General features: G+C 37.3%; 2 protein-coding genes across 2 annotated transcripts; one reads left to right on the top strand and one right to left on the bottom strand.

Annotated features, from left to right (window-relative positions):
- Positions 1-3,677: 3,677 nt before the first annotated feature.
- On the bottom strand, positions 3,678-11,321 carry LOC139726821 (protein dpy-30 homolog). Its single transcript, XM_071637815.1, has 4 exons — positions 11,308-11,321; positions 8,499-8,551; positions 5,158-5,360; positions 3,678-4,397 (listed from the first exon to the last, which is right to left on the bottom strand). Exons 1-4 carry the CDS (start codon positions 11,315-11,317, stop codon positions 4,328-4,330), a joined length of 336 nt encoding a protein of 111 aa, XP_071493916.1. The 5' UTR covers positions 11,318-11,321; the 3' UTR covers positions 3,678-4,327.
- Positions 11,322-13,921: 2,600 nt separating this feature from the next.
- Positions 13,922-20,384, top strand: LOC139726820 (SUMO-activating enzyme subunit 1-like). The gene is made up of 7 exons (XM_071637814.1): positions 13,922-14,157; positions 15,395-15,566; positions 16,024-16,280; positions 16,973-17,169; positions 17,923-18,067; positions 19,197-19,266; positions 20,129-20,384. Exons 1-7 carry the CDS (start codon positions 13,961-13,963, stop codon positions 20,219-20,221), a joined length of 1,131 nt encoding a protein of 376 aa, XP_071493915.1. The 5' UTR covers positions 13,922-13,960; the 3' UTR covers positions 20,222-20,384.
- Positions 20,385-22,904: the final 2,520 nt, after the last annotated feature.

Genomic DNA, 22,904 nt, shown 5'->3' with positions numbered 1-22,904 from the left:
TGGAGCCATAGATACTTGTATGATACACAAAATCATAAATGTCAAATGAAATATGTTGCTTTTGTATGTCTGAAGTCAAAGTGTTCAGATGCAGAGATGGAGGTATAATGCTGCATTAATATTAAGTTGCAGTTTGGAGTTGGCACTTGTTTTTCATCCATGTACATGTTTTACATTGTCATTAAACACATCCTCCTTTTAATTGACATTGAATATGCCAGGCACCAAACCCTGTCAGATACATAAATAGAAACTGCTTCTAGGACACCTGAGCTCTCAACAAATGCCCATAAAAACCCACACAAGGACACTTGCTTCCCTAGGTAAAGATCTCTTCAAATGAATTTCCCCCTGTTCCCCCCCCCCCCCCCCCCCCTGCAAAGAGCATTATACTCAAGGACAACTAACTTTATTGTAGTTGACTCCACATAAATCCCAATATGTAGATATGCTACATGAAACCATTGAGTCATTTTGCCAATCAATATCCATGGCAACAAGAGCTACAACAGCCAAGAGACAAATCGGGGGAGGGGGGGGGGGTACAATAGTTCATAGTATGGGAAAATTTGTCATTGCAACAAACCTTATTTGTTCTGCATTTTGAGATTTCACAATACATACAAAATCGTGACCATCGGCTCAATGCCACCCTACTGTGTAGTCCCATAAACTACGTCCTACTGTCTAATGGCATGTATTTTGGCTGTGCAATAGGCAAAATCTATCCAGGATTGGTTTGAATATATCCAGTGAAACCCTGTGGTTATTTCTATGGATCTAGTTACCATTTTTAGACATCAGTGATGGGAAATGGAATGTTTGTGCCAAAGTATGTCCCAATAAAGCAGTTATGTAGTTCACATTCAGCCATAAAAATACATGTAATACAAGAATGTTTGCTACATTGAATCTTATTGCATTTACACAGTTCCCAATTATCAGGTGAGCACTGTATCATTTGTGAATTAAGGATGGCTCTGCTGCCATCAGCCACTAATATTGCTTGAATTCAACGTCAACCAAGTTGCCTGTAATTGACTCGCACAATTTGTTTTTCCATTGTCAACTTTGCAATGTGCAGGTGTATTTATTTGGCACAGGTGCCTGAAAAGGCACAGCAAAAAGGAGACACTGATTAATGTCTAATGGAACCAGTGATGCATTCATTGTGATGTACAGTGTAAATAGACTTGCTGGTACTGCTCAGCAGGTATTTTTCCTATGTGAGAAATAAACCGATGGAGTAATGTAATTCATTGTTGTCATAGTGTGTGATGTACCGTAATTGTGTGACTGTGAGAAGGCGGCTAGTTTGTTCAGATGGCATTGTGTTTCTGTAACAATCAAGAAAACCGAGGGTTGAAGGCCCAATGAGAGTGAGTCAATGTGTAATGTGTTATAATGCCATCTTATCTTGTTTGGGATAATGCATACCATTACTGTCCCTCAGGCATCAGAAAAAACAACAACAAACAAACAAGCGAACAAACACAAAGAACATTAAGCCCCTCCCCCCTGGTACCATGCATTGGAATGTCACAACACGGGTGCAAGCCACCTAGAGATCCCACTTTATTTCTTCTTTGAGAAAGATGAATGCATGTAGCATTTGTTACACACACTGCAGGGTAATGAGTGAATGAAACTAACCCCCGACTCCCTCCTCCCCATCAAAAAAAAGAAAGAAAAAAACTTTAAAAAAAAAAGAGAAACTGGATGAATAGCATTCCCTAGAAACATTGTGATATACAAAAGTACATGTATGATGCAAGATGTGTGTGTGCTTTACTTTGTTGATTGCATAATCATAACTGGATGGTAAACTGTGCCAAATGTCCCAGACTCAAGATAATACAAAAAACTTCTTTAGTACAGAAGTACATGTACATGTACACTGTATTCATGGCAGGGACATCTTATGCGCATTACTCACTGCCAAGATGTCACAAACAAATTATTCAGAAAAGCCTAACGAACGCCTAAAAACCATTGCAATTACCTTGTCTCATTAGGTTTCTCACTGTACAAGGGTACAAAAAATAGAGAAATATTTAATAAATGAGTTGGGACACACAAAATCACCTCGTTAAGGAGGTGTTTTTTTTTTGGTTTTTTTTTTAATTTCTCCTCTCTTTTTAACAAGGTTCCTCTGTACTAAGAATGAGGTAAAATGTACCACCATGATGTAGCACAGATAAACATGCTCTTGACTCACAATTACATGCACTCTCAAAAAAGTAAACAAAGGAAAAACAAATAAACTAAAACAAATACCAAGGTAGTCATACAAGAGCATGCATGTGTTCAACATCAAGCAGCAGCAAGTTTTCTCTCAATAATTGTATCCCATTCCCCTACCAGCAGAATTCAGCCTAGAGCTTTGCTCACACTGTATCCATTCTTTCTCTCTCTCTCTCCGAGAATGAGAAATGTCTGGTCCTGCTACGTGCAAGGCATGTTTGCATATCCAGAGACTCCAACTCTCCCGTTTTCAGCGGGAGATCTCCCGCCGAAAACCCATTTTTGCAAAATCTCCCGTTCTCCCGCTTGAGATTTAATTTCTCCCGCCCTGGCTCTGTGTCTCCCGCTGGAAAGGATTTCTTACCTATTGCTATCGTATGTTGCAAAAATAAGCCTTAGATAGCACCAGAGAGCATATAGAAATCTAGGAATTTTGCGCTTCGTACACATCAACTTGGAGTCTCCTGTTTGCTAGGGGTTTCAGGCGGGAGAATCTCCACATCAGAAGGTGCTTTGGGTTGGAGTCTCTGCATATCTTTGAAACAGATTGCATCTTGGCACACTACAGACATCACCGTTTTACATTAGATTGTTTAAAATCGGAGCATTTCAGGATACATTGTATATGTATCTCTTTAAGTGAAACAGGATATTAAACCAGTTGTAGGAGTATGAATGCATAAATGCATATGGTGCACACACATAAACACACATTCAGGCACACACACACACACACACACACACACACACACACACACACAGACAAATGTCAGCCACAAATACATTTGTGTAATCATCTGGACTCCAAATACACTTAGTAGGGCAAATGAAAAAAAAAATGCTTTCATGAATGCTAAAAAATACTCATTGAAGAATGTATCTAAACAAAACATACGGTGTGTTAAACGAGCATATGTAACAGTTTACTAGAAAAAAAATAGATTCTTGTAATGTCGATGAACAAAGAATGGGAACAAATGCCATGAATCTTTCTGCTTGTCAATTTACCTGAACATGTATAGGCCTGTTCGGTTTGGGTAATATCTTTGTAATGTTAATGTCTATTTAAGCCTTAACAATAGTTAATCTTTGCTTTGACATAGCAATGCACCCTACTCATTGCAAAACCCATGATTGAATCATCTTTTCTTCTTATCTTGGAAGCCACGCAATTATGGACAACATGCCTGTAGGTTAACTGTCTTTTAAAACTGACTAGGTGTACATTTAATGCAAACACATCAATTCTAATATGAAAGCACTGGATATCACTTTGGTAAATACAATGTACACTAAATGCAGCATGATAGCCTCTCTTCAAGCAACCACACTTCAAAGACCATGATAGGTTTTGTGTACACTACATCACCCATACTGCACACAACATTTGAAAGGTACACAGACAGGAAAAAAGATACAAATGAAAATGCATGTTATCATCTATACAGGAAAGCAAATTTAATAAAATCTGATTATCATGTGGAACAGCTACCACATATCTGTATACATCTGTACAAGTAGCGTACGAAGGTAAGTCTTTTTTGGGTTATACATCAAAGATGATAATATGATAGTGTGTTTAACCTATCCATAGTCCAGCAAACCGATTACACGTGAAGGTAGCAATGTGAAATAGGACATGACATAATCTCTTGACACTTTCTACACATATAAACTCTTCATAAGTATCTGGATTCGTCTGGAATACATCTTTACACATATATCTCCACTTCAAATTTTACAAAATGTGACACAATAAACATAGTGATCTACAAAAATCTGAAAACAGGAAAATATTTCAACACATGCACAATTAATCACATCAAAAACATGCTCCCTAGATAGTGCTACTGAAAGGTGAAACACAAGACTCCGTCTACACAACATTCATAATATGTCTGTCTCAAGACTTAATTGAAAAATCCTACTTCACAAAGGAGCCATTCAATAATAAAGAGAAGAGAAGAAAACATACAGTCGTGGCATCAAATCTTTTGCTATTCAAGTGCTAATGTGAAAGTATTAAATATTGCTGCATGATCCAGAATCTTCATCCGTCCCGTATCTGCACAAGAGGTCCTGCCTAGCTGTTTTCAAACTGGTCTTTGTTCTTCAGGAGGTAGGATGCTAGGTACTCAATCGGGTTTGGAGGTCTGTTCACAGAAAAATGACATGAAAACCAGTACAAATTTTGCATTCTAGGGAATTGACTGTGCAGAAAAGACAAATCCAAGACAGTATAGGGCACTCCCACAATAAGTCTTTTTATTTCATTATCAAAAGATTTCTGTTAAAAGGAAACAAACAAAAGCATGATGAAAATGCATAACCTGTGTGTACATGTGCATAATTTGTAATAAGGATACAGTAAATTAAAATCATCGTTTTGTTATCAGGGCATGCAATCAATATGGAAAACATGTACAATCACATTTTCTTGAAACTTACGTTAAAACCTATCAGGGGATGAAAAACACATAGCAATAACAAAGGGGAACAATAGTAATTTTTAAACTTTTTTACCTTTGTAATTTTTGATAATAATGATAATAATAATAATACATAACATTCATATAATGCTTAATACTGATGTTTCTTAGAGCACTCTTATCTTAATCTTATTCAATTTGTTAAATTATTACTTTATTATTATTCTATTTTCAAATTGATTCAATTATCTACTGGCTTATATTTCTTTTTTAATTTTTCATTTCTTATTTCTTTTTTAATTTTATTGTCTATTGACTTACATTTCTTTTTAAAATTGTCATTCTTTATTTCTTGTTAATTTTCATTTTTATCCTATTTATTTGATGTCTTTTTATTGGGAGAGGGGGGGGGGGGGGGAGGGATAGCTGGGGAAGGTTCATGCTAGGCATGGATTCAAGGTAAGTGGCAGTCTACACTGTATACCTCTCCTTAGCCAAGGCTGACATGGCCTGCAGGAGGATGGGGACCACAGTAGTGTCCAAGTAGTTCCTGGTTGTCAGTGACTGGAGGTCAACCTTGGGTCTGCTCTGTTTCTCCACCTCCGCCTTCTCAGTTGAGATTATCTTCTGTACATTCTCTGTCAAGCCATGCTCAGCATGTGGGTTTTCTGCAGCAGCCACGACCGGCTGAAGAAAAAAAAAAGTAGTCCTTACACGTGAGGCATGCTTCTCACTCATATAAGGTGCTCTGCCTCATAAAGTTTTTATACTACAAAGCAGAAAATAGCAGCTGGACTTGATACAATCAAACATACATGCATGTAAATAAGAATTAAAAGTCTGCATGAAAGTGCACAGTATGGATGAATATTCTCTTTGACCTCAATGACCTTATTAAAAAGAACTACATGTAGGTCTGAACAAGATGAGTCTTGTAGCAAAAAATAATCAAACTTTAAACCCTAACTAGGTTGGAGGGAGGGAAGGCCTCCGAGGTCCTCCCCCCTCGACGTTCCATGCAATGCATTGCCATCGCAAAAAGCTATCGCCACGATGTTTCATGACTTTTTTCTTTTGAGTCTCCCGCAACTTTTGACACCAAATCTGCGATGCCCGGGAGCGAGGTTCCGAAGTTGCGCTTAAATATGTACATGCATGTCAGACCAAAAATCGCTCAAAAACGTGAATTTGTGTACAATTTCAATGCAAACTGTGCTTACAGGCAAATTTCATAAGAGCATGATTATTTGGGGGTTTTATGGATTAAAATCATTTAATAACATATTTTCTTGTTACGAACAATGTCACAGACAAATTTCATTGAAAAAACAATGAAAAACCAAAGAAATTAAAAAAACGATGAAATACGAAATTTTTCTGATGGCATAATTTTTCTCCTCTTACATTTGCTAAGGACACTAAAAAGAATATTTACACAAAAAATGTGCCTGTTTTGAGGTTTATTTAGTGATTTATATCAAATTGTCTGATTTCATGCATCATTATACATAAATTAGCATAATTAAGCATAAATGATAATTTTTTGGAAAAATTAACTTCATGGTACTTTAGATTCCATCATAGGTAATGTGTGTGCCAATTTTCGTCACGATCACGTGGTCGACGGCCGAGATCTGGAGGGGGCCTGGTAGGGCCCCCCCACGGCTCTATCATCTACCTAAATAGCCCGGCCTAGTTAGGGTTAAAGTTTAATTGAGCTACTGCTTGCAGTGAGTTTACTAGGTACCAACTGACATACATTCATTTTGAGTTTAAATCAAGTGCTTTTGGCAAAGCAGTCTTTTCTCATAGGCAAAAAACAGAGCTACTGCCACTGACAATTTAAAATCAGACATGCAGTGGGTGGAAAAATGCATGTAAACTTTACATTTTGATAGAATTCAACATACAGTAGGACTTTGATTATCCGACCATTGATTATCCGGATTCTCTGTTATCTGGACATTGACTGGCAGACATTTTGTTCATGTTTTCATGTATTTTCATTGCCAAATTTCACTCAAAACAACCACCGTGTTCAACCATACTAAAGTCACTACTGTATACGCTGTTATTTTCGCGTGCAGATATTTTCGCGAATGAGGAGGTCATCTGATATACATTTTTGTGAATTGTTGTTTTTGCGAATTGATGCCGATGCTAATGTACATGTAAATGCACTATTACTCGAGCGCATGGAGACATTTTCGTGTGTTGTTAAATCCATGATCCAACTGTGATTCTCGCGAAAATTAAACCCTCACGAAAATAACATTTTATACAGTACCATGCGAATACATGACGGGACATAGTCCAATCATCACAGCGGACTGTAACTTTTAAGACAGTTTGCAAGATGATGTCAATGACTGGTGCTGCGCTTGTCTCTGGCACTAAGTGCACAGCAGTGGTTACAGTTCAACGCAGTAGTATTTGATGAGTCGCAATATCTATCTCATGTACATGTAATGTTGGTTAATATCAATCAAAGAAACAATATATGAAGGGATATTTTACTTTGCTTAAGTTCCGTATTCCGTAGTTTATGAAGTATAAAACATGACAATGCCATGCAGATAATAATAATATTAATGAACTGGTAATAACATGAGTATACCCCTAGCATGATATGCTACAGTTTAAAAAGTGCTGCATTTGAGCACAACTCTCTTATCCGGTCAAATTGATTATCCGGACGCCCACCAGTCCCAGTGTGGCCAGATAATCGAGGTCCTTCTATACTTCATGATTATCATAGCCTAGATGAAGACGGACATCATGGGAGAAGAGGTAAATTTACTTTGAATTGCTTTATTTTCACATTATTCTTGCTCATTTTGTTGTTGTTGTTAAGTTAAGTAAACAGTATGGCCCTAAATGCATGAAAAACTGAGGGTAATGATAGAACAAGACTATTCTAGTAAAAAAAAAAAATGTGCTGAAGAAGCCTGAGTATCTTCCAGATACATTGTGTTTATCTGGAGGAACCCATGACAAGTCATGTTGATGTCACAAATCATCATTATATCAAATGTCTATAATGGCTTATGATGTTATGCTTTGTAACTTTTGGCTTTTCCAAATCAAGTACTTAGTAACTGCTCTCCTTAAAAAGCTATGTGACATAATCACAATTGAGCATATATACATATATATATATATATTTTTTTTTTTTGTGGGGGGGGGGGGGGGGGGATACTGTGAAGAGCACAGAAGTACCAAATGGGTTGGTCCACAGGTTTGGGTCATTTTTTCGTGACATACTAGAACTCAAAATCCAGGCATCATTAAAACCAAGCAAGTATATGAAAATAATGACCTCAGAAAGAAAATGGTCAAGCATCATGGGCATTGCAATTTCAGACTGCAGAATTCATTGCCAATGTTACATAAATGTGATGTCCATGTAACGGACATCAGAAAATTAACTTGCTGTACAGCAAATCCATGAAAGATTTCTGACTTAAACAGGCAACACTATAGCAGGGGCCAAAGTTCATACTGACACGGCAAAACTTAACCACATTTGTGATCATTTTCATTGTGAAATAGCAGAATGGATACCTCCGTTACATGGGCATCATGCATTTTTGTTGACCCAACCTGATAGACTGATTCAAATGCTCACAATGTGATGAAATATTAAGATACAAAACCAGGTATACTAATACTTACATTGCCACACCAAGTAAACGAAAAGCCTGCATGAAGAATTAAATAGCCAACAATTAGGGACGTGGTAACTGACAGTAAAACTGAATATCAAAAAAATATCCCCTATTCATAGAAGAGAAATCTGTCCAAAGAGCTGGCAACAATACTTACAGCAGGTTCTTGAGATAGCACTGGTGTCTCTGCTACTTGAGGAGCTTGCTCTCCTGTACAAACCAAAAGAAAAGAAACACATATCAGGCATCTACATGTACAGCTGTACAGGTAGTTCACATGATGTTGCATACAATGCATATTGGGATACACTGTACATGGAAGGAGATTTGATTTGAACGAGAGAGAGAGAAAAAAAAAAAACCCTTTCAAATATGAAGCATAAAAGAGACAGTGAAGGCACTAATGACATCGTAAACGCTTGAGAAATCAGGCAGTCTGAAGATGCAATAAAAACTACACTCATTTGGTTAAGAATTCCTTTATTACCCTCCCTCCCCCCCCCAAAAAAAAAACCAAACATTGGCATTATTTAGCATATATAACTAGAGAAGCACTCTGAGAGCGCAGACCTCCGCCAAGCAGCTAATTTCCATCAACGATCTTCTTCTTCCATAGAGATCATAAGTGAAATCTGCCCATATGTAGGCTATGCATGCTAAAAATTGCCCGAATTCACAATATAGAAGCCTTTTGTTACGTCATCAACCCTCAGCTGCACGGCGCGCCTCGCAGTAGAGCATGCACTTTAGTGCGCGTATGAAAACCAAAAAAAAAAAAAAAATGCACAGCTTGAACTCTCAAGTTCATTGGCCCTACCTGCCAAAATATTGAAAATCCATCATAAAATCCATAAAAGTTTCCAGATCACTACCAAAAGTTAATCATATGTTCCTTGTGTCATTCTCAATCTTTCCTGCAAGTTTCATCTAAATCCGTTCACAACTTTCAGAGTTATTTTGCACACAGACAAATAAACAAATGGTAACAAAAACATAACCTCCTCCCTTGGCGGAGGTAATTAACATTATTAGCATGTTGCCTACTGCCATATATGGAACCTATTGTATGTTCAGATGTTCAGTATTTGCTACTGTATACGCTATAATTTTCGCGTACATAAATTTTCGCGAATTGCTGCTGTCACACATTTTCGCGAGTGGTTAAATTCGCGATTGGGGGACCAGAGAAAATATGAAGTGGCAAAGAAAGTGTGAATTTTCAACTTACTAGCAAATAAGAATGATACTAGTTATACACAGTCACTGTATGAAAAAGACTTGCCAAACTCTGCGAACTAAAAAGTAAAGTTAGAATTCAACATTTTTGAAGTGGTTAAGTCCATCGCGCTAGCCGCTAGATTTCTGACGAGTGGTCCCCTTGCGATAGTGGATTGGCTCTCTACAGTATTCGTAACTACAGGTAAGTAGACGTGGACGTGCGTAAACAAGCTTAGCCAGTATGGTCTGTTCGGTAAGCCGTGACATGGTATACTAGTACCGAAATGTTCATATCATCAAGGCAAGGGATTCATTTTGGAAGGTAATATTTTCGCGTGTTGTTAATTTCGCGAATAGCTCCCGACTCGCGAAATTCGCGAAAATAAAACCCCTGCAAAATATATAGCGTATACAGTATTTAGATCATTCCATACGATCCAGACCATTAGCTGGCAGCTTTTGCTCACTAGCACAAGCGGGTTACACACTGCTGATTGCGTCAAGAAGTCAAGCAGGGTCAAGTCTGCTCCTGCAATATTTGATTCATTCATTTCTCTTCTTTCCATTTAACTGTTTGTAGGTCTACTGCTCACCATTACCAAAAGAATGCAGGTAAAGGATGGAGAGAGGGGTGGAAAGAGAAAGAGAGAGATGGAGAGCCAATAGGAATGTTTGTTTTTTTATTTGATTTTTTTTTCTCTCCAAGTTTCAAGTTTCTTTATTTCACCAAAGCAAGGAACATATTAAAAACAAATACATACAAACATCAATATTTGGATACAATTACAAATATATCAGTAAGACGGTGAAAAGAAAAAAAGATGCAAAAATAGAATGACAATTATACATACAATTGTACATAGGTTAACAGTTATGCTTTGGTAGTAGCAGCCTAGCCAGAAAGGAAATGTCCCTTATTTTCAGCTGACCTAAAATTATTAATTCAATTTCAATTATCTATAATATGTTCAAATGGAAGTAAAACGTAGGAACAGGACAAGACAAAGACAAAACAAAACACACAAGGACAATAATAAAATACAGGATGTCTCGAAACATAAACGGATGAAAGATTATACTCTTGACCTTAATGAGTTTGGGTGTAATTATAGAGAACTCCATCTCTATTCTACACCAGTACATAATCTAACAAGATACACATGAGCGGCCCCACATACTATTACTATACCTTGGTAACCCGAGGGCCAAGAAACAACATCACTCGCATAAAATCCCTTCTGACTGTTTCACACAGCACAGCACAGATGACATGTCATGTCTCTCATTCTACATACGGCCACGGTACATATTAACACAGACAGTCATCAAAGTGCAAATGGGAAAATGGTTAAATATATATACTCGACAGTTGTCATTGAACATTAAATAGGAAAGTAGAGGGACCATTTTGGATTTTTGAGATTTTCCCGGGTTACATTCTAGTCATATTTCTACTCTGTACTCGACTCGAGCTCGGGCGCTATCTATTGTACACTGCAATACTCCATGTCCTACAGAAATGTTTGTGAATGGGACTGTCCGCCGCGACCTAGCAACACACAGACCACCGCACAGTGCATCAGCGACGGATAGCTTTGGGCTCTACAAATCCACCTAAAACTCAGTCCTCATATACTTTAAAGCATGTACACAGAATCAAGATTCAAAATAAACGATTCCAGGTGTTGCAGTATCACAAATCAGGGTGAAACAAGAAAAAAGTTCGATGATATCGCCGCAATATTTACCTTCGGCCATGTTGTCGACGGTAGGCAATAGTAAGGTCAAACGACGAACGTAGAGGGCAGTATTGCTGGCGCGGCTACAGTGCACAGAACTCTTAAGAGTTCTGTGCTACAGTGCCGTATATTAAGAGAGTCTGGCCAACTCATAATTTGGACGCCATGTCGTTACCCAGCGTACAGTGCGCTTATGGTTTTAGCGTGTGCGCTTAGAGGGTTAAGTGTGTACGCGCAGGCTTTTCTTTCTCTTAGAGAGAGAGAGAGAGAGGGGGGGGGGGGGGGGGGGGGGGGAGAAAGGGGGTAGGTTGAGGGAGGGACATTCTTTCATTCCATCCATGTTGAACAAAGCCAGCAATCAATCATTTTTACACATTCAAATAGACACAAGCTCACAAGTATACCGTATAAATAATAGGGAAGCTGTCTAAAGGACATAATTCCTGAATATATATGCTGTGAAAATAAAGGAAGAATTCACAGTAAGTCGTATCGTAAACTTTCACTAGACTGTATGCTATGTTTATTGTATTTAGCAAGTTGTCCAGGGAACCAGAATATTGCATAACAACATGATATATAAATTTACAATTCTAGCTGTGCAGAGGATAGAGGAATTCCACAGTAATTACTGTTTCGCACGTTAATACATAGCAATCATCAATTACCATCCTATTTAGTCCCATATATGTATGAAACTGACATGAAGGCCGATTAGTATGTAATTCAAAAGGAATACACCTATGTACAATGTACAACATGAAAAAAGTGACGTCACCGATATTAAGGTATGTAAAATGATCTAAAATTGTTTAAAAATGATATTTACAAAAAGACATGTTGAACGAAAGCACAATTACTTTACCTGGATAACATAATAATGAGGGATATCCTCAGTGACATCTGTACCAAATAATAATTTAAAAAACCCACACAAATAAAGATGTCCTAATGGCGACCGGTATTCCTCCGCCATATTACATTGTTCTCTTAGCAGGTGTAGAGTACGTCTTGACAATGTTACACGACAGTTTCACATAATTGGCAGAAAAAATGCCAAATTTGTCACTAAATTTAATGCGTCGAATGTTTACTCTCCGTGAACTAGGTATGAATGGATGTCTTTTATTATTTAAGAGAGCAAATATTAAGGAATTTGAGCATTTTTACTTTTGCTTACTTCTTCTCACTACTTTTTACTTACTACTATTTTCAGGGCAATACTTTCAATGGTTATTTTAAAAACATATAGAAAATTCTGTCATTTCAGTATTTTCACCTACCTTTGACCATCATGGTCAAAATCTTTCCCTATCACGCGTCATTGTGTAGTAATGATGGCATGCAAATACGTATATACCATATTTTGGTTTTAAGTTTGTGAATTGGGTAATTTCCAAGGTATTTAGGAACTGCATGGGTAATAGTATTTTAACAATAGAGAGTAGAATTTTAACATTACATTTTACCTGACATTGATCCTTGACCCTTACCCCCCTCCCATACCCCCGCCCCCCCCCCCCCCCCCCCCCCCCCACAAAAAAAATAAAATAAAATAAAATAAAATCACGAGAAAACGAAAATCACGGTCAGGCAGTAAGTTTCGTTTGGAAATACCTGTACTTATACCTCCAGGGGGGAAATAGTGATATTTTAAGAATTTAACCATTATATACATGATTTTGACCTTTCACTTTGAGCGTGTTTACACAAAAGTTTAGGCCCTATAAGCTAAAAACAAAACTTCGTCCACTCACACAAGCATACACGTCAAGTTCCATTACCTCAAACGGTGTCCACAATATTGATTGCGATATGAAGGACAGACGAAAGGACGGACGGACGACCAAAACAAATGCCTCAGGCGACACTTTCGTATGTTATGGCGGAGACATACGAATGTGAATAAAAACTTGGATAGTCTGAAAGACACCGCGAGGAATCCAAAGAAAACAAATCAGATATATATTTTCCCGTCGCACTCTGATTTCCCGCTTTTTCCTTTGTTTTGGATCTGTCGGAAAGCGGTGCATCATTACACTAAGAGCCAGGTCGGTTCGCGCAACGCCATGCTACGCAGGAAGGCATGACGAATCTTCAGTTTATGGCAATAAGATATCAAAATATCTTTCGTGTTGTACCTTCTACTTCAATAAAGTTGACAACCTTACGGCAATGACATATCCCCACTGCACCATGACTGATATTCAGGGGAAGTCCCCAAGGCAAGCAATATTAGCGCGTAGCTGCGCGTAATGAACAATGGGCACTGCGTATGAGCTCTGCTCGCGCCCGCGTGAATGACTTTGGTAACGACATGGCGCCTGTAGGTCACGGGACCAGCTTTTGACCAATCACAGGCTTCAAAACACCTAAGCCGAAAACCGAGTTGGCCAGACTCTCTTAATATACGGCACTGCGCGGCTACCTCACCGACCGCCAGCCACCGAACTGAAAGACGTGTTTTTACACTCGGTGCCGCCAGCCCTTGTTTGTCCCATCGCCATCGCACGCCGAGCCTAAACCCCGCGACTGGCGAGCCGAGCCAGCACCGGCGGCACCGGTCGCGGTACTGACATTACCGCTAGCTACTAGTACTACTGATGAGACAACCTCGCTGGAGCTTTGTTCACATCACACATGTCCTTTTATTCATGTGCGGATGCTGCACTGCTCAGTAATTAACAATAAACATCGCCAACAGTGTAACGTTAGTGTTGTTGCAGTGGTTCCTCTTATTAAGACTGAAAGTGATCCATCTTGTGGAGAAATCAACATGCATGAACAGCAAATCACTGAAGAGGAAGCAGAACTGTATGATAGACAGATACGACTGTGGGGACTAGATGCACAAAAACGGTTTGTATGGCCCAAGTGGCCCAAGCCAATGCTAAGGCCAAGTTATTCCCTATTGACAGTGGCATTATAAGCTGGCAGGAACACAAATGTATAGTAAATCTAATTTTTATTTCTAGATGTGTATGAAAATATGATAACGTATGACCCAGAGCTAGGTATATTTTATAAATTATGTGTGTTTACTTATCAGGAAAACTCTTAACGTTTAGACTTTGTATAGCCTGACCAGACCGCTGTGGCGCACAGCGCTTCGCGACAGCGGCTGCGTGTAGTTATACTTAGTATAGATCCTAAAGGCTAAAACCAAAGCAAAGGGGTAAAGAAGTCCTAATATTCAACGTTGATTATTAATGACCCAGAGTAAAAAGGCAGAGATCAACCATGTACAGGTCACATAAATTGAATTACTTCAAAAGATATTCCTAATTAAAGTAATTAACAGAATAACAACACCAAAATGCACGAGGTACAAAATTGGTATACAATGTAGATCTAATGTGAACTGTGAAGGGTTGTAAGGGCCTATCAAATCAGTGCACTCCCATTATTACGTACATGGTTATAATAGAATTCTGGGTACAACGAAGTAAAAAATTCAGGCCGCAACATTATCCACTCTTTGTATTTATATTCTTTGTAATAATGTTCGGTTATAACGAAATTTCAATATAACAATAGAAAATTGCCGGTCCTGAGGACTACGTTATAACGGGAGTCCACTGTAGTATATTGTAATGATAATGAATGTGAAACATACCATCATATACATATCTTATCAGATAGGAATTCCCTAGGAATATTCATATATCATTTTGAAGTCATTATGGTTATTGCGGCGGTAGTGCAGTTTCATGCCTTAATTACAGTAGCGCCGTGGTTGTAGTTGATACCTTGACTCTTGAGGCTGTAAATTTTGTTTGTGTGGGTGTTTACATTGCATCATGTACAGCTATAAATCCCTGGCAACCAGAACTATCTCGGCCATTTTGAAAGGGAGAGAAAACAGAATGTTGAATTGAATACTTTACAAAGTGACAGCACAGCATGCTTTCATTTATTGCCTACCATTTTTATGTGGTAAGATATAAACGTTTTGGTAATTCAATCCAGATATAGACTCTATATCTTTGCCTATACCTGATCTAATGCATTGTGATTTTGGCTTATAGCTACAATTATTGTTTAGAAATGATGGATGCCCTGCATTGAACACAAGATTGCTTTTTCTTTGCCATAGGTTGAGGGCCAGCAGTATACTTCTTGTTGGCTTGGGAGGTCTTGGAGCAGAGGTATGCAAGAATGTTGTCCTTGCTGGCATCAAGTCTGTCACACTCATGGATTCTGAGGTTCTATCCAAAAATGATTCCAGCTCACAGTTTCTTGCCTCCAGAGAAGACTGCGGCAAAAATGTAAGCTTTTCAAAATTTTTTTTTTTGATATTATCTTCTCTTTTCTTCTTAAAAACAAAAAGAGCTGTTGTTTGTTCATGACTTTGTGGATTATCTGTTTTATATCATATTTGCCTTCAATGTCAAAGTCTTTTTGTGTATTGGATCTCAGCAAAGTTTTTCCCCCATGATTTTGTGGAAGCAATAGCTTTAGGCAAAGAAAGAAATGGTAGAGGAAATTACATTTAGTTGATTAGATCTAGTATAATACTAAATCTTACAATATGCTTTTGAAAGGATTGTATTTGTCATTTTATTCTAGCTGCATTCTTTTTCTTGTATTAAAGAGACCTTTTTTTCTTTTTTTTTTCTTTTTTAAGAGAGAGAAAGCTGTTTTCTTTATGCATCTTTGAAGAAAGTCAATGTGAATCAGATAATGTCAATATATGTGTATATCCTGTTGAAATTTCATCTGTAGAGGGCAGTTGCCTCCAGACAGAGAGCCCAGAACCTCAATCCCAATGTGGATGTGCAGGTGGAAGTTGGAGACGTAATGGAGAAGCCTGAAGAATTCTTCAAACAGTTTGACATCGTGTGCCTGACCTGCTGCAGCCCTACAACCATGATGAGGATCAATGATATTTGCCACAGAAGCAACATCAAGTTCTTTGCTGGGGATGTCTATGGCTTCTATGGATTCTCATTTACTGATCTGAACCATCACAGCTTTGTGGAGTGAGTTGATTGCATAAACCGGAGTAATTTTTTTTTTTTTTTTTTAAATCACTATGTCTAAGATTCATTCATATACCTCAGAATGCTTCTCGTTGGGTAACATTGGAAATTAAGTGTTTTATTGATGTTTTAGTGTACCAATGTATAAATGTACATGGAGTGTGAGTATGCATACATATTTATGATAAAAATAAGTTGATTTGTTTTTTTCAACGTGCAAATGAATCACTCAGAAAGCCTGCTTTTTCCCTCTCGCATGATTTAGATGTGCAAGAAGATTCATATAGTCTTCCTTCAAGCTGTTCCAGCTGTTCCATACTTTCAACTACAAGACAGGAGTGAACATTTCTTGCTTGTCTTTTCCCCTCAAGCTAATTGCACACTAGTGTGGTGATTAGCTGTATTGTAAAAGCTATGATTTTCATGAAGATTTTATTTTTTGTGCAAATTGCCTGAATCAACGTTGGGCTGTAAATTCGACAACACAGGAAAATATTGTAAATGGACAGGCATACGTGCACTTACGATAGCGTCCCTGCGAAATCGCAAAAACAAAACTACATTTCACAAAAATTTCAGTGCTCTCCTCATGAAATGAAAATATCTGTGCAAGAAAATAACTGCTTTTACAGTTTTCCAACATTCATCATATAATAAATGATAATTTCTTTTCTTTCTTTTTTTGTTCCCAGAGAGAAAGTCAAAAAAGTGAAGGGAAGCAGTGCCACAGACAGCCAAGCGAAGAAACTCAAGGCTGACCCGACAGAAACAGTGTTTGTCAAGAAAACCATGACATTCCATCGCCTAAAGGAGGCTTTTGAGAAGGACTGGTCAGGTCTGTCTGAGAAGCAACTCAAGAGGGCACCCTACATATTCTTCATTTTGAGAGGTGGGTGCACAGTGTTCATTGACATAAGTAAAAATCTCATTTCTGTGTGTACCAGTACATGGTATTTGATGCCTTTCTTACAGACAAAATGAGTTTTAGTATTAATTTCTACAGTATTAATGTCAGGACAGTGTTATTGTTGTATACTCTCTTCAAAAGGAAGTGATAATATGCCTAGATTATCAATCCTCTGGAGGCAAAAGAATGATATTATACTTTGTCCTTAAAAATTAGAATTGTTTGACCCTTCACTATCTAATACTAATGTGTGTGATACTGAATGTAATTTTAGGGCAATAAATCTCACAATCTGCCCATTGCAAGTGAATAGCAAGTTATATGCTGCTGTGACATTCTGCCTTGGGTTTGGATTGCCATTGGAAAATTGTAAACTCAAAGCATGATGAAGGGAGTATCTCAGATTTGACCTCTCTATTGATGCATGTCAAGAAAACCAGAATTTCTATACTTTTTATTGCATTTATTCTTGTGGCTTATCAAATAGTAAAGGATATCTGTATAGTCAGCATTGGAAGTTTACACATTAATATAACATTGCATTTTATAACAATGTTAACACATTCACAATGTATCATTTTAGCACCTTGGGTGTAGTAGCTATTACAGATAAATTTGCAGGAATATGTATATGCAGTTTAGCCAGAAATTTGCTGAGAACTTCAGTACTTTTAGTTTCGTTCCATGCTGACAGACATTATAAGACTATATAACTAATTCATTCTTTGATTTCAGCCCTTTTCATGTTTCACAGCAAGTTTGGGCGAAAGCTGCAACCAGTGAGTGCAGAAAACGACAGAACTGAATTGCAGCGATTGCACAATGAGGCCTTCAATGAGATGGGACTGAAGAGTGATTTAATAACCATGGATTACACTGAGTAAGATGACATGTTTTACTTGACCTCAGTGACAACCTGAAAAAATAATAGTGGCTGCAACACCCTGCAGGGCAGAAGCATTGAAAAAAAAAAAGAAGAAGAACATAAATAATTCATAAGAACCATTAATATACCTGAAGTGCATTCTTAAATGGTGACCAGACTACTGTCATATGAGATATATGACAACTGTCACATAAGATATATGATAACTTTGTATGTATTTTCAAACAAAGAAGAAATGTTTTCCCAATCATAGAGTGTGAAATATACAATATTGACAAAGAAGTTGTCAAGTTATGTAGTTGTTATTGTCTCAGGTCCACATGTCATAATGCTGATTTTGACATGTGAGTAAATCTTCCTTTGCCATAAATTTTTCCTTAAAGGACAAGTTCACCTTCATAAACATAAGGATTGAGAGAATGTAGCAATATTAGTAGAACACATCATTGAAAGTTTGAGGAAAATCGGACAATCCGTTCAAAAGTTATGAATTTTTGAAGTTTTTGTGCAGTAACCGCTGGATGAGAAGACTACTGCAGTGTATGAAAAACTTAGATGTCACATGCGTACAACAATATAAGGAAAATATAAAGAGATTTTCACAAAATTTCTTCTTTTGAAAAAAGTACACATTCCCTTGACTCGTTACCGACATATGTTATGGGTAATATCATTCCCCCTGCCCTTTAGAAAAGGGCAAGTCAAGTGCTCTTTTATTATGCGAAAAAAGTGAAAATATGTTAAATTTTCTTTACATTTTCTTTATACTGTTGTACGCATATGACTCATAAGCTATAGTAGTCTCCTCATACAGCGGTTCCAACACAAAAATTTGAAAAATTCATAACTTTTGCATCGATTGTCCAATTTTCCTCAAACTTTCACTGATGTGTTCTACTAATATTGCTGCATTCTCTCAATCCTTATGTTTATAAGGGTGAACTTGTCCTTTAATAGCAAAACAAAGAAGAATCATTTCTGTCATGGAGCGCAAAATTCTTTTGGTATTGAAAAATTAGCAGTTTCTAAAGTTACTTTATGTTTTGCTTGTTGTCTTACCACATAATGTTACTTTTAGCTTGTGAGTAACTTTTATTTTTGGCCATAAATCTTACCTTGACAGATACTGTACTGGAGAGTTAGGACCCACTTGTGCCATCGTGGGTGGGATCATTGGGCAAGAAATGATCAAGGTAAGATCTGAAGGACTCCTGTAATCCATCCTTAATTTGCTAGAAAACATGTAGACTTTTCTATGACATTTTACCAGATACACTGTAAATCTGAAGTCTGTCACGTGTAATGATTATTGCTTGTGTACCCAACTTTATCACGTATTCTGCTACTATTTGAAAGATGGATGTTTACTCCACCTTCATTTGTTTTATGGCTATTATGCCTTAAATGTTTGCATGAAAATCAGGTGTATTTATTTTGTTCCAAACTCAAAAGTTTCTCATTTATGACTGCCCAGCTCAAAACCAACAAAAATTGTGTATTAGGATTCTGTGTTATGGACTGAAATATGTCATCTGGGTTGACCTGCTCAAATTTTAATAGCTTTTCTTACCTAAGAGAGTACTCATTTCCCTACCTTCTGTCAAAATTTGGCAGCTTAAAACAAAATAGAAATCAAATACTGTGTAGTAGTTTTTCTGAACCATTATGATATCTTTTTCGGACAGGTGCTGTTTTCACTGTGAAATAGAACATGTTTTCATTGATACTCCTTCACAGCATGCTTGAGTGACCCAAGTCATTACATCTGCTTTTCTCCATTTTCTATGAAACTGCTCCTCATAAATGTCCCTTATTTCAATCACTTTTTTTTAATGTGTTAGGATGCCTGATGGGCCAATATTAACAAGTTATACATCATTTTAAAGCTCAGAGCTCATTTGTTCAAACTGTGTAGAAAAGTGGAAATTAATTTTGTCCTCCTCTCTGTTGGCTTTGAACTGGGTGGTCACATATGGTTAATCAGTAATGGACATTTGTGACAATGATAATTTATGCTGTGTTTTTTGTTTTTTGTTATTTTTGTGTTATTTTCAGGCGGCATCAGGAAGGGATGCACCACTGAATAATTTCTTCCTCTACGATGGAGTTGAGAGTGTTGGAATGGTGGACTCCATCACTGCTGCTTGACCTTGCGATGATGTCCTTTCATCTGTGGAAAACATTTTAGGATGTGGAGAGGCCCATGGAAAGAGTTAACAACAAGAGCTGATGAAGATACACTGTAGTTGGCAGAAATTTCAGTGAAAGAGACGAACTGTGCTGCCTGTGGTGTTGTTTGCCATGAACTCTGATAACTCTTGCCACTTTCATCGTGTGTTCTTAGCTTCAAGCACAGTTTAGTTGAAAGATGATGAAAGAAGAATAGAAATTGAAGCTGTTCGTATGAATGCATGAAAAGAAGAAAAAAAGAAGGGATGCAGATTCAGTGCCATATTGACCTTTATTGCACGAAATGAGTTGGATGGCTAACTGCAATATCCAGGCTGTCTCTGAACAAAATACAATGCACATGTATTAATAACTTTGTAGTTCTGAGCAATCCAAGCTCAATTTGTATGTAAAATAGACCAAAAATTATTTTTTGCATGAGAAAGAGGATTGCAATCTTGATGGAACTTTCCTTGTTTTTGTTTTGTTTTTTATTTTCATGATCAATGTTAATAAACTGGGTTTAATCTACGTGTATGTGCAAATACTAATTAAAGGCTACACCTTTCACTTTTAATGTCACATTCACGAATGAAATGAATGAAACAGGTGTCTGTCTGGCACTACAGACATCCTATGAATAAGTTTATGACATACATGTATGCAACAGTGGGCTTCATTTTAGTGCACAGTTTTTGGTGGTGTCTAAATGAGCACACAATTTCGTGAAAAAGGCAGTCTTGAAGTTTAAGTACAATAAAAAGGAATATTATGGGTGTGTAGAACTGCATTCTATCCCACCTCCTCCAGCTTTGGAAGGAGGCATACTTGTATTATGTATAGGGTGCACTGCTGTTATAATGAACACAGTTATATCAGCATTTTATATAGCGAAGTAAAAATGTGAGTCCCAAAGTTATCGCCATTGAAGTCTATGGAACAACATCTGTTTATAATGAACAGGTATTTAGCGAACTTTTTGTTATTACGAAGTAATTTCCAAACGCCATTGACAAAGAAAAAGAAAAGACATGTGCTTCGTTATAATGAAGTAGGGATCGCTTACGAAAATCCAGAGCAGGACAAACATTTACAGAGGGTCTCTGCATGGGCGAATGCTTCACATTCCAGTGTTCAGCGTTTGCTTCCTACATGTGTCATGCACCATTTCCATGGAGAACTTGCCATATTATGTAGTTTAACGACCTTAGGGATAATTAAACTTCTGTTGTGTAGCAGTGAATCAGTAGGATTGGTTTGGAATTCTGAATTTTGAGACCACTTGCAGCAGATTTACACCAGCATAAATTTGTTCCAACTTCAGGTCAACCTGTAGATTAGTGCAAAAAGGTGTTTCGGAAAACTTAAAAATGCTGACTTTCAAAATATTTGAACATTGAATTTTTGTTAAAAAGTAATGAATATAAGAGAACAAGAAAAACTTAATGAATTTTAGTCTTGGTAGTTGTCACCTAAATCAAATTTTGCACTTTTTCTGTTCTCAGGTCTATGACGTTATTATAGGGTTACTTGATGAGTCATAATATGTATGTTGCATATGTTTGTGTACATATTCTTTTTTTAGTTGATCATCTCTTGAATCCACTGTGCAACAGCTGTGCATGAATTGTCTGCCAGCATACTGTACAATGTAAATGTACGCTCTACGTGTATTATGATGATGGATTTCGTACTAAAGTCGTCATTTTATACCAAGCATGCCATCTTGAGGTTTTTTGGGTTTTTTTATTGCAGTAGTTTGTGGTTGTTGGAGGTCATTGGCTCTGAGAAATTGTGACATGATTTTGTTGTTGTTGTTGCTGGAAGTACACAAATGTGACTAGAAACTGATTATATTCACTCAAATAACTGTTTGATAGGTATTGCTTTGTACATCTTTAAACTCTTGAATTAAAGAAATAAGGTCTGCAGTGGCGGATCCAGAGGGGGGCGCAACCGGCGCACGCCCCCCTTTATTTTTCGTAAAAAACAAAAGAAAGAAAAAGACAAAAATGAAATGAAATCCGGAAGTGGCACCAGAAATATTAGTCACCCCCCCTTTACAGAATTCCTGGATTCGCCCCTGGTTTGGTCTGGATAAGTAGTTTGAGGAAGTTTATAGACTTCAAAACTTGACTAGAAATAATTTGTGTATTGGACTTTGTTCATTACCGGGTAAAATCACAAAGTTACATACTGCTATAGTGTCCAATTAAGATACCATAATTGTTGTCTGTGTTTAAGAACTGTCACAATTGCTCCATCATAGGCAAAATCAACAATTTACATGGTGTGCAAAAATTTAACTCTGGTCTTGATTCACATGAAATAGGACATATAACAAGGGGAATAAACATATTGCTCAACTTGTCTATTTTCCTTACTATCACATAGGTTGCAAAAGCCCAGTCACTAAAATTGAGTAAGAATGATATGTAGTACATATATCAGTGCAAGTATATTCCAGCCTCCTGTTGATTAATTGAGGTGGGATTTGCATACTAGTACATGTACATGTACCGGTATTATGATTTCCCTATCATTGATCACCTGTAACTTATATAAGTGAGGAAACTTTCCTCCCATATTTTCCAAAATGACATTCGTCATATATACTACAATGTATTTTTTAAGTGAATCAAAATAACTGTTAGTCCTGAAA

Source organism: Diadema antillarum, unplaced genomic scaffold (assembly GCF_040938485.1).
Source record: "Diadema antillarum isolate AM-2024a unplaced genomic scaffold, OU_Dant_1.0 seq00000100_RagTag, whole genome shotgun sequence".
In the NCBI taxonomy this organism is placed as follows: Eukaryota; Metazoa; Echinodermata; class Echinoidea; order Diadematoida; family Diadematidae; genus Diadema; species Diadema antillarum.
This window is presented reverse-complemented; position numbering and strand designations above follow the sequence as displayed.

Coding starts and splice junctions, on each gene's coding strand:
- LOC139726820 (XM_071637814.1), top strand. CDS start 13,961: ATGCTGCACTGCTCAGTAATTAACAATAAACATCGCCAACAGTGTAAC. Junction 17,170..17,922: donor CATATTCTTCATTTTGAGAG/GTGGGTGCACAG, acceptor CTTTGATTTCAG/CCCTTTTCATGTTTCACAGC. Junction 18,068..19,196: donor ATAACCATGGATTACACTGA/GTAAGATGACAT, acceptor TTACCTTGACAG/ATACTGTACTGGAGAGTTAG.
- LOC139726821 (XM_071637815.1), bottom strand. Junction 5,361..8,498: donor TGCTATCTCAAGAACCTGCT/GTAAGTATTGTT, acceptor TTTTTTCTTCAG/CCGGTCGTGGCTGCTGCAGA. Junction 4,398..5,157: donor TCAGCCTTGGCTAAGGAGAG/GTATACAGTGTA, acceptor TTCTGTGAACAG/ACCTCCAAACCCGATTGAGT.